Below are 12,674 nucleotides of genomic sequence, written 5' to 3'. Positions count from 1 at the left end.
TTAACCAACTGAGCCACCCAGGCTCCTCAAGAGTTCATTCTTTTTTATGGCTGAATAATATTCCATTGTATACTTATACCATGCCATCTTTATTCATCTATTGATGGACAGTTGGGCTGCTTCCAGATCTTGGCTATTGTAAATAATGCTGCTATAAACATCAGGGATAACGTATCCCTTTGAATCAGTATTTTTGTATCCTTTGGGCAAATACCTAGTAGTGCAACTGCTGGGTCATAGGGTTGTTCTATTTTTAACTTTCTGAGGAACTTCCATACTGTTCTCCATCATTTCTCAACTACATTTTCTCAAAACCCCCCAAATATCCGATATATCATTCCCCCAAATGTCATATTCTCTCACTTCCAAGATTTTTATATATAAAGATGAATAACTTTAGAATGTTCTTCCTTTTCATTGGTTTCCAACTAAGTTTATTTGTCCATCAAGACTCAGATTGTTTAAGATCTTCACTCTGACTCCATCCAGTCTGGATTGCCAATCTTTTCTCTTCCAAAGCATCACATATGCACTTCTCTTACAACTTCTATTATACTGCATTACGATTGTTGTTTAATTATTTGACTCTCGAATTAGATTGTTTCTTAAGCGTAGAGAGATTGGCTTATTCATACACACACACACATAATATTTGTGGGTAAATTTGTAAAATTTAATATTTGTAAATATCATTCACACATAATATTTGTAAGTAAATATGTTAAATATGTAAACATAATAGTAATATGATAATATATATGGTAAATGACAGAGACAAAATGTTTTCCGAACTGGAATCCTAAAACAATAACCACAATAGCAGGACAATAAAACTCTTCTCTTCATTTGTATTTTGTGGGGCTAACCATGGACACTATTATTGTGTCTGTCTCCCTTTAAGTGCAAGAGATGTTGAAAGAGCCTGTGACACTTGAGGAAGATCAAACAGAGCAGCTCTCCTTATTAGAACAAGTCACTATAAATGACCTTTTCGGTCTCTCAATTTGCCAAGAGTAAAGGAGTGCCAAGTTTTTCTCTGGTTTTCTAGCAAGAACAACAAAAATAAATAAGTTCAGAATGAAGTCATCAAAAATAACTACCCTTTTCATGTTTTATAGAGCCGGCTTATGAACGATACCTGTTCTAAACAGTCGACCCTATCCAGCAAAATCACTCCCTGCTGTGCACTGTCTGTGCCTTTCCGAGGGGAATGCATTATCAACTCAGAAAATGATGACAAACCTGATCTTCCATCTCTGCCACTCAGCAGGTTTACAGAAGACCGATTTGTATGCAAGCAATTCATCGACCAGCAAGATGATCTTCTGCCAGAGTAATACATATGTACATATATGTACATATGTGTATATATATGTACATATATGCATATATATGTACATATATGTATATATATGTACATATATGCATATATATATGTACATATATGTATATATATATATGTATATTGTAAAATCTTACTAATGGAATACTATACTTATGCATTTTGGGGGGAAAGGTTGTAAACCTGAATGATGACGGAGGCTGGCCCATGACGTAAATGAGTGGCTGCATGGGAACGGTGATCCAGAGGAGATGCTTTGTGGAGTCTAAAAGGTGGCAGTTATTTGCACAGCTCCAGCCACCTGTTAGCGTGTGGAAACGCAGGCTTTGGGCTGTTGGGTCCACTGCATTTTGAAAGAAGCTGGAAGTCGCTTGATTTTTTAAATACTGACGACTAATACGGGCATTTTTTTTTTTTTATTTAAAAAAAATTTTTTTTTCAACGTTTATTTATTTTTGGGACAGAGAGAGACAGAGCATGAACGGGGGAGGGGCAGAGAGAGAGGGAGACACAGAATCGGAAACAGGCTCCAGGCTCCGAGCCATCAGCCCAGAGCCTGACGCGGGGCTCGAACTCACGGACCGCGAGATCGTGACCTGAGCTGAAGTCGGACGCTTAACCGACTGCGCCACCCAGGCGCCCCAATACAGGCATTTTTAAGAACACAATGAGGGTTAAGTGTTTGCAAGTTTTGCTCTAAGGGACTCATCTCTAAGGGCTTCAGATTGGAATACCTGGTCAGCTCTGTTCTAATTAATTTAATACCTATTACCAAAGCCATGGTGGGGCATTTAAAGATTAGAGAGATGGGCTATTAACATCTCCGGTGTCCGTTCAGAAATGCATACTAATTTGTGCAAGACAAACTGATTTCAATATGTAATATTAAAACAATATTGCTGTGTGATTGAAGTATTTCCGAAGTCACTTTGTGAAGCATTATTTGAAGCAACTAAACTCCAACAAAGCATAAGAATTTGAATTTTCTTCAAAGTTCTTTGTAGAATGACTTTAGCTATATTTCCAAAATTACATTTGATGTGGCTTATAAAAGTAAATGTCACTGCCTGAAACTACTCATTCCTAAACTTGCATTTGGTACTGGAAAAGTCGATAGGCTCACCTTCCTAGTGGAAATCACATTAAACTATGAATTGGGAGACGAGAGTTCCAAGTCTAGTTTTGTTATGCATAAGCTTTGGAATGTAGGTCAAGCCACTTAATTTCCTCGGGCTCTAGTGTTCCAGCTATAAACTGAGGTGGCTGGATAAGATAAGTTTGCCTCCTGTGGTTCTGTGATTCCTTTGTAAATATCCTAGAGTCCAAATTTCTCTTTCTTGTAACACAGAAGAATGTGTAGATTATGCTTGGACTACTCAGGTTTGAATGTTTATCTGGACAAGAGGGGAAGATGGTGATTTAATACCTAGCTGGCACTTTCTTTCAAAAAAAAATTCTAATACTTATAAAATCTAGCCTCAAAGATGCCTGAGAAAAATGTACTCTCATTCAAACACTTGAAATTAATTTCTCATAAAAGTTCCTGTGCCAGGAACCCATCAGCCAATCAGATTGTTTTAGTTTCAGATTCTGAATCTGACACCCACTCCTGTGTGACTTTGGAAAAATCACATAATTTTACTGACTTGGTTTCCTTCTCTCAAAATGAAGTCAGTAAAACCTCCCTGCCATCCTCTCAAGGTTTCCAAATGCCTAAAATCAGTTACAATATTGAATAAATTTTATAATCATAATTGGCTTTTGAGAGAAAACTCACGACTTCTAAATTTTACTGTTTACTATCTGTTTCATATGGATATAGGTTTCTTTATGAATATTCAAGAAGACATTCAGAATTGGCAGTTTCTTTGATTTTAAGAGTGTATACAGTATATCAAAATTTATTGGGAAAATGCTGTAAATTAGAAAATCCTCTGGAATGCTATAGCCATGGGGTAAATTCCTTTTTATTTTTTAACTTGTTACTCACAAGTGATTACAAACATGAGAATAATTCCAGCGCTGTTAATAGTGTCCTATTTTGTAAAATGATTGTGCATATGCTTGTTAATTGCGAGCACTGAACAAGGAATGTGATTCTCCTCTAAGCCAAAGGCCACATCGTCATACTGTAGCAGTTCTCTATATGAATCCCTGTCTTGTACATTCTGTGCTTCACGAAACCTTCTCTGTGCAATCTCCTCTTTTAATGAGTGTCTCCTGGGCATAGTAGCTAGTAGCATGAAAGCACAGTGTATTAGGGTATGGGAAGGTTGACAGTTTCCAACAAGCAGTCCCGGAAACCATCCTTATTTCAGGCCAGATGATGTTGTTTACAGGCAGTAGCTCTGTTATGCATTTGACATGAAAAAAGCAGGTGACCTTACAAATCTGACCAGGTGATCACTTATCCACGGATTACCAGGAACCAAGTGACTCTGGCTTTTGTTATCTAAGCAGTGGCTTACATGTTTACAGAGGGTGGGGTGCTGGTGGAGGCTTGAAGGCATCCCTTGTCCTGTCTGGGCCCAAGCAGGTACATCTACCATCTTTCTGTTTCTAGAGAGAAGGATCAATGAAGGTAATTTAGTCCCCTGTAGGTGAGCACCCTTTTGTAGCCAGTAGACCTCCACAATAATCACTATGATAATAGCATAAGCATGAACGTTAATAACAGGATAAGCATGAACGTTAATAACAGGAGCGTGGGTGTTTAGAGTTTACAAAGCGACTTTACCATCAGCGTCCTATTTGATCCTGACACCAGTCCAGTGACATAGGTAATGCCAGAATTATTAACTGTATTCTGGATGACGGTATTGAGTTTTAGAAGGTTTAAAAGACTTGCTCAATATCACACAGGCAGTAAAGGACAAGGCTAAGGGTTAAATCCAGGTAAATAGTTTGCAAATCTGGTAACATTTTCACTGTAACAAACACTGCTTATTAGGATCAGGTGCACTGGGTCTGATTGGTTAAGATGATAACCAGTCCTCCTACTGAAGAGTTAAGGTTAGAAGGTCGCTTGTATTTTCCCACTGGAATTTTATGTGCATGGCTGAAGAACTCTTTGAACTTGCGGTTACTTCTGAGAATTCCATTTGATTCATTTCAATGTGTATTTGTGGAGTGCTGTACTATATTGAAGGCTGGTAGATGTTTTTATTAAACCATGACTTTTTTTTTTTCAACGTTTATTTATTTTTGGGACAGAGAGAGACAGAGCATGAACAGGGGAGGGGCAGAGAGAGAGGGAGACACCGAATCGGAATCAGGCTCCAGGCTCTGAGCCATCAGCCCAGAGCCTGACGCGGGGCTCGAACTCACGGACCGCGAGATCGTGACCTGGCTGAAGTCGGACGCTTAACCGACTGCGCCACCCAGGCGCCCCAAACCATGACTTCTTAATATGTATCTCTATTTCTTAAAAAATTTTTAATGTTTATTTATTTATTTTTGAGAGAGAGAGAAAGACAGAGTGTGAGTGGGGGAGGGGCAGGGAGAGAGGGAGACACAGAATCTGAAGCAGGCTTCAGGCTCTGAGCAGTCAGCACAGAGACCGACTCGGGGCTCAAACTCATAACTGTGAGATCATGACCTGAGCCGAAGTCAGATGCTTAACCGACTGAGCCACCCAGGTGCCCTATATCTGTATTTCTATTCCTATATCTATATCTCTTTATCTGTGCTGTTTATGTAAAAAGGCTGTCTTATTAAATATAACCAACACACTCTGACCAATCAAACTTAGCTCTATAAACTACCTTTAGGAATGTCTTTTTGGCTTGATGAATGATTGCCTTATTCTTCTAAAATTCGCCATTTAAACCCACAAATGAGTTTATACACCAGAAACTAAACATCAATCTCGTACCACTTCTTTTCTCTGCAAAGTACATGGACATTCCTGCTTTACCAAAACATGTTCTTCAAGATTTGCAAACTCACTAAGTAAATAAAGCCCTGGATTTAGGAAAACAGTTACATTAAACTGTTACAGAAGACGGTTTTGCAATCTTACCTCAAGATATATTGTTACAGTGATAAACATTGATTATCTTTATTTTCCAGAAAGAGATGTTCCAAAGAGTGGTTGGTGAAAGCCATGAGCGTATAAAAAATCACTGTGATTTACGTGAGAAATTAGGAGATGCTAACTTCCATGACAGGTATGCTTTCAAGATATTGTCCAGGTTTATATATTTGTTGGTGAGTTTTTGCTAACCCCTGATGCTGAGAGCTGCTATGAGTCTACATCCAACCTTAAAATGTCAGAGGCCAAGGAAAATGTGAGTTCAAAATTAACCTATCTTTGTTTTAATAATACAGATATCTACACAGACTTATGTGCCTTTACCTGGCTCTCCAGGCCAGTTTCCAGAGTTCTGGTCAATGCCCACAGGTTAGGGAACCAAGCAGACCTTGACTCCCGTCCTGTGGTCTCTTCAGGGTCCTCTCCTTCACACCCCTCCCTCATATCCCTCACACCCCTCCCTCATATCTCTCCCTCACACATTTAGTTTGGGGGGCTTTGCCTGCAGAGTTTTTTGAATGTTTATTTTTGAGAGAGAGAGAGAGAGACAGAGTGCAAGCGGGGGAGGGGCAAAGAGAGAGAGGGAAACACAGAATCCAAAGCAGGCTCTAGGCTCCAAGCTATGAGCACAGAGCCCAATGCTGGGCTCGAACCCACGAACTGTGCGATCATGACCTGAGCTGAAGTCCGACGCTTAACTGACTGTGCCACCCAGGCACCCCTGCCTGCAGTTTTAAGTCAAAGCTACAGCAATCTAACGTAGGGTCCCTTTGTCAGTTTCAAGTCAGTTCCTATAGCAAATTTAGTATTTTCAGCACCTAGGGTAGAGATGAATGGATACCATAGCTATTTGCCAGAGAGAATACATAAACCTCTTGTGTGCAGAGACTGGTGCAACCCGCTGTATTTAAAAGATTGGTATATCCAAAAACAAAAACCAATTTTTAGTAATCTTTAGGATCTTACTGTAATAGTCTATTTAGAAGCAGAGTGTTGGGGAAAAAATCAGTTTGATATAGTGTCCAATAATATTGAGCTTAAAATAGATGTCCAGAATAATAGATCCAGGAAAACGTATTCTTTCCGAGAGAATATTTGGCTTATTACTTCTATGTTATGTTTGGTTGCAAATATCTGGCTTAAGGATTAGATCTTTGGTTCTCAAACTTTACAATACATCAAAATTACCTGGAGGACTTGTTAAAATACAGTCCCATCCCCAGAGTTTCTGATTCAGTAAGTCTGGGATGGGGCCTGAGAATGTGCATTTCTAGTAAGTTCCCAGGGCTGCTGATACTGCTGGTCTAGGAGTCCCACTCTGAGAACCACTGGATTAGGTTGCTTGTTTCATTGGATGTTACAACTAAATTCTTTCCCTGACTCCATTTCAATTTAAAATGCAATGATCGAGTCTGATTTTTTGTTGTCTTCACATCTGGGTCTGTAAGAGTCTTCTTCCTTAAAAAATCTTTCTCATGTCCCTCTGTTCCCACCACTTTCCTAGTTCAGGGTATCAGCGTCTCTCAACTGAATTTCCGGAAGAGTCTTCAAACTGCTTCTTCCTTCACATTGCTTCTTGCTCACCTCCATTCATTCTTTATATGGCAACTATAATTACCCTAAAAATAATGCAGTTCTGATTCTGTAACTGAGCTTTCTTTCTTGTTCTGTTTCTGATTCCCAATTTCCTGCCCCCCCTCCAAAACAAAACAAAACAAAACAAAACTCACAAAACAAAACCAAAATCACATTCAGTGGCTCCCCTCCCACTTGCACTCCCTTTCACCTGGTTCATTTTTGTTGTTTTTAGATCTCAGCTCACGTGTCGTTTCCTCCAGGAGGCCTACCTGACCTGCCTGGGATGGGACTGCTTGCCATTCCATGTGTATCTACAGCACTGTGTACTCCCCTCACTACCTCAAGGGTACCTGCTATCTTGCCCAGTATGGCGTGAGCCCCAGGAGAGTAGGCACTATTTGCTGATCATTATTGTAGGCCCCTGTTCCTACACATTGTAGACAACCAATGCAATCTTTAATGGACTGTGTGTACAATATTTCAGAAGCTGTCATCCAAATTAGCTGTCCTAGTATCTTTTGTGGATCAGGGTAGAGCAATGTGTGAGGTGAGAAGAGAATTCCAGGTATACTGATGAAGTTATTGGGCCATTGGAATAAAGATTAAAAAGCATTAAACCCAGTTTAATGCTTTGTTCAGCCTAAACCACAGCTTGTCAAATATTAAGGAAAACTCTAGAATTCTTCATCATAGGCACATAGTCGTTGCCAGGAGTAAGAGGAAATTATTCTTTCAGGCTCATAATCCTTTATACTAAGAAAGTCCCACAACTATCTGCTCAAGAGTTGGTTACATTCACGAAGAACATGGCAGATGCTGCCACCAAATGTTGCCCACTGAGAGATGAACAGCGATTTGTCTGCATGGAGGACTCGGTAAGCACATCTGTGACTTCATGTTTGCCTGTTCTTAAAGTCCTAATCCCCAACCTCCAGCAATCCATCTCATATTTGTGGACACATTCATGAACTGTCAATGGAGCATAATACTTCTGTCCCCAGGAGAAATTCTTTTAGGCCAACGCATGCCAATCGTCTTGATTAGCAGCAGGGGTAAGACTGTCACTTCCCTAATGGTGGCAATATCAGATTCAGTACGTCTTTGTCTGGATCATACCCTAGGGTCTAATTCTTGGATTTTCAAGTCAACAAAAATGACTTTGCCAACAACTTCAAAGATAATGCTGATTTTAAACTAACTCGAATGTATAGGAAAACAACAACAGCAACAAACTAGTCTTCTTCCCATGTTTCTCCTTTAATCTTACATAACTATCACACTCACAACATCTCTGACACCAAGTGTTTTCCCCCACGACAAGCAATTCTGTGTGACACTAGCTGAGTATCCTACAATTTGTCTCATTCTGGCACCATCTGTCTGGAGATAGTGTCAGATCCCACAGGTTAAGGGCTCAGTCCTATAAGACTGCTCCCATCCCACTTCAGATAACAATTACAAGTCCAATTGTAATTCTGTGTGATTCTGTGTGATTCTGACTGGTGAGCTATAAATCTGAAGTTCCCATGACTCCCTCCTCAGGTTTGATTAATTTGTTAGAGCAGCTCGCAGAACTCAGAGAAATACTTACTTAAGTTTACAAGATAAGTAAAATGTATGATAAAGGATACAGGTGAACTTCCAGATGAAGAGATACATAGGACTGGAAGAGATACATAGGGTCTGGGAGCATCCTGAGTGCAGAAGCTTCTGTCCCTGTGGAGTTGGGGTGTGTCACCCTCTTAGTATGTGGATGGGTTCGCCCACCTGGGAGCTCTTCAACACCCATACTGCTGGGATGTTATAAAAACTTCCTTATGTATGCATGATCAATTATTAACTCCATTTTCAGGCCCTCTCTCCTCTCTGGAAAATGGACGGGGAGGGGGGGACTTAAAATCCCAAGCTTCTAATCACTACGTTGTCTTTCTGGGGACCAGTGCCCATCCACGAGCCCACACAGAGTTGCCTCGTTAGGACAAAAGATGCTCCTAGTGCTCTTATCACTTAGGAACTTACAAGGGTTTTGGAAGACGGTTGGCAGGAACTAGGGTCAAAGATCAAATATTTATATTTTCTATTATCTCACACCAAACTCACAAGTGTTAAATTTATTAGACAGAATACCAGTGTGTTCATTTACAATGAGAAATGTCTTTCCAATGACAGCAATAATTGGGCCTAACAACTAGACTGCACTTTTTCCTGGATCAGAATACTTGTGACGATGAAGTAGGATATGACTAGTGCAAATGGAATCAGAAGAAGGGAAAGAATAGTCTTAAGGGATATTTCTTCCAGGCTGTAGTGAAGAATGATAAATTATGTCTTCCTCACAATGGAGAACATCCCTCTAGGGACCTGTATGCTCACATCTCCAAGATGTAGGCTCCAGGTCTCTCTCGAGTGGTATTATTTTAACACTACTAAATTCTTGTGTGGTGACAGCTTTCTCTGCCCTACGTTCTTGATAGAACAATTTTTTCATGCTAAATTGGTCTTTCTTCTGATAAAATATAATTTTTTTGATTGCAGATTTAAAACATTATTATCTAGCCTCGTCTCCCTTTTATTTTATTATAAATTTTTGTTATCTAGTGCCTGCCTTTCTTGGGGAAGGACTTTCAGTTAGACTTCTAGATTCCTAAAGCCTTATTTTTAGGTGATCTCTTTGGTTACATTTAAAATGGATAAACTCATACATGAAATGTTGATGCTTATTGGCCTCAATGACTTCATCCCCAAATACCTAAATGATAGGGATTTGGGGGTAGTCGTACTTGAAAAGGCACATGGGCAGGCTTGCAGAGAGCATCAGGATAACAATCAGACACCACAGAAGCAAGGCAAGGTGACAGCTTTAGAAGAGGACCAGAAAATGAAGGAGATAATTGAAATAGGATACAAGGATTTCTCTCATCATTCATTCATTCGGCAAATATTCATAGAGCATCTACCATATGCCAAGTTCTGTGGCAGTTACAGATGTCCACTTACAAAAAAACGGAAAGAAATTGGATTTGAGCTTCAGTCATATAACTGAGTCAAATTAGCAGTGCTGTTGACTTGAGGCTTGATTTTAATTTAAAAGAACATAAGAAACTCCAACCTTAAGTCAACACTGGTCTATAAACTGGACTGGAGAGGAACCTGGAAGTGGAGTCCAAGTGAGCTCAACTTGAGGATGAGAAGAGGGAGGACAAGTCTGGGAACCAGGCTGCACTTGACCCTCCTGATTTTTCCTAAACAGTGAAATCCAGGATGAACTAGCAGAAACCAGAATCTGAGAATACTTATTAGCCCTATTTTCTATGGAGTAAAAAAAAAAAACAACAAAAAATGACCACAACCTTATGGCTCTTATTTTAATTCTCTTCTGGGAAAGGCGAAACTAATTCTTGGAGCTTTATGCAGAAGACACGAAGCAGAGCCTATCAATGCTGGTGTGGGTCACTGCTGTGAGGACTCATATGCCTTCAGGAAGCCATGCTTTGATGATCTGCAGGTAGATAGAACTTACATTTCTCCACCTTTATCCTGTGACCAAGTCATCAGCCTTAAAGAGGACTTGTGCAAAGCTCGGGAGGAGCAATTCCAAACTGAGAAGCAAAAGTAAGAATCTTTGTTTAGTTTGTTCTCTAATTTGTTCTGCCAGCAGGGGAGGAGGTATGGAAAACGGTAAACTGGGCTCAGATATAAACATTGTATAATGAATGGATCAGCTAAATGTTACATTGGAGGTCCAGTAGAATTGAGAATGTTGGCATATTTTGCAACTATGGCTATCGTGGTTGCTACCCCAATCAGATCGGTTAATGAGATTGAGTCTATTGGTCAGAAAATATTGACAGAGAAGTACATTAAAGTATTTTTCCTAAAATGCAAAATTTGGAACATTTGCGCGTGGGTGCATGCATGTATGTGTGTGTGACATATACATATATAATGCATATGAAAACATGTGTAAATTAGATAATTTTATGAACATAAGTTATTACTTTGCAAAGTGCTATTCTGATTTGGCTGCTGTTACCAATACTGAAGTCTACTGGTCAGAAATGCTGCCAGTAGAATACAACGTCTTTACGTTTGAACAAGGTTTCCCAATGTGTATTCTAATGTAAAAGGGTTTCTGGATGAAGTCAGCAATGAGGTCTGTGGGTTGACTGCATGAGTCTGTTGATCTGGGGCGAGCCTCAACCATTCTCAGCTGGGCTTGCTCAGAAGACTCTATGGTCAGCTGCTAAGTCAGCTGGGAGCTGGCTGGCCTGGGCCACATGGTCTTCTGTCCTCCAGCAGGCTAACCTAGGCTTCTTCACACGGCAGCTGGGAGAAAGTGGCTGTGTGGAGGCCTCATGAGGCCCAGGTTTGGAAGCGTGCAATGCCAGTGCTTCTGTAAAGTAGGTCATGGGGGCAGCCCAGATTAAAGTGGTATGGAAATAGACTTCATTTCTTGATAGGAAGGGTTGGAAAGTCACATCATAAAGGACATGAATACAGAGAAAGATGGACAATTGGTCCATTTTTGTAATCTATCAGCCACCTGTGGATCATTAATATAGCTGTTGAAACTATAGAAAATGACAAATGTCAAGATAATGGTGGGAAAAGAGGTGATTAACTGGGTCTGAAGTCATCAGAAATGAGGGGGATGACAAGACTTTCTATATGCGGCAGAAATAAGTAAAGATAAGGGGTGTCAGAGTTTGATAACTTGTACTTCAAAGGAGCTGTGGCTTTCAAATGAGAATGAAGGAGTTATATTGAAAGCAGTAAAAAAGAACTAGATACAAAGGTAGGTGGATTTCAAGCAAAAACAGTCTCATCTTGCAAGGTCTTGGAGGAAGTTATGTGCTCTGGGTAGCCTCCTTTTTTCGTTTAGAGCAAGACAGAGAAGTTCAGAAGAGAAGCTGTGGATATGGGAATGTTTTCTTTTTCTTTAATGTTTATTTTTGAGAGGGGGGAGGGGGAGAGAGAGGGGCAGAGAGAGAGAATCTGAAACAGGCTCCAGGCTCTGAGCTGTCAGCACAGAGCCCGATGCGGGGCTCGAACCCATGAACCGTAAGATCATGACCTGAGCCGAAGTCGAACGCTTAATGGACTGAGCCACCCAGGTGCCCTGGGAACGTTTTCTTGAGAAAGCCTCATGTTACAGAGGAGACAGAGGACCAAAAGAGCAGGAGATGGGTCAGATTAAGGGCATAGAAACATCAGCATGATGACAGATGATCTGGGAGGCTTAGATTTCTGGTTGTGACTGAGGCTGAGGTGACAGAGGCATCACGGGCTGGGCTTTGGAAGTAGCACACACAGCACAGAAAACTTTAGGGCAGCTGATTTGTTCTTTGCCACTGACAGCACAGGTGATTAAGATCTCACAGGCGGTTGGCATTTTCTCCAATTCTCCCCACTCCTGCGTAGACGGATCGAACGGAACTCATTGTCAGGTCTTAGTAAAGAGACTACTTGCTTGCTGTTGAAGACAAAGAGTTATCTTTCTTAGTGGCATTGATCATCCATCTCTTCACTCCCATTCAGCTCCTGAGCTTAGAGCCAACATATTCTCATGGTCCAGGCATTCTCCCTCAGCAGGAATTCTGCTGCTGGTGAATGTGATGTTAGAGGCCCCATTTGGAGTTGCCAAAAGTGACTGTTCTAGAAAAAAGCCAAAGGGTGAAATTCTAATATCCCTGAATCAGCAGGATGCATTGAAAGCACTCC

At 40.6% G+C, this 12,674-nt stretch overlaps 1 protein-coding gene across 1 annotated transcript in view; it reads left to right on the top strand.

The window, feature by feature from the left end:
* Nucleotides 1-12,674, top strand: part of LOC115512558 (alpha-fetoprotein-like) — a 53,256-nt gene that overhangs the window by 23,879 nt on the left and 16,703 nt on the right. The window contains exons 8-12 of the mRNA XM_030313694.1: nucleotides 1,119-1,333; nucleotides 3,165-3,297; nucleotides 5,414-5,511; nucleotides 7,690-7,828; nucleotides 10,339-10,565. Coding sequence (XP_030169554.1) covers nucleotides 1,119-1,333; nucleotides 3,165-3,297; nucleotides 5,414-5,511; nucleotides 7,690-7,828; nucleotides 10,339-10,565 — 812 coding nt within the window. The remainder of the gene's footprint in view (nucleotides 1-1,118; nucleotides 1,334-3,164; nucleotides 3,298-5,413; nucleotides 5,512-7,689; nucleotides 7,829-10,338; nucleotides 10,566-12,674) is intronic.

The sequence above is a fragment of the Lynx canadensis genome, chromosome B1 (assembly GCF_007474595.2).
Source record: "Lynx canadensis isolate LIC74 chromosome B1, mLynCan4.pri.v2, whole genome shotgun sequence".
NCBI classification, from domain to species: domain Eukaryota; kingdom Metazoa; phylum Chordata; class Mammalia; order Carnivora; family Felidae; genus Lynx; species Lynx canadensis.
The sequence above is the reverse complement of the archived record's forward strand: the minus strand, read 5'-3'. Positions and strand labels throughout refer to the sequence as shown.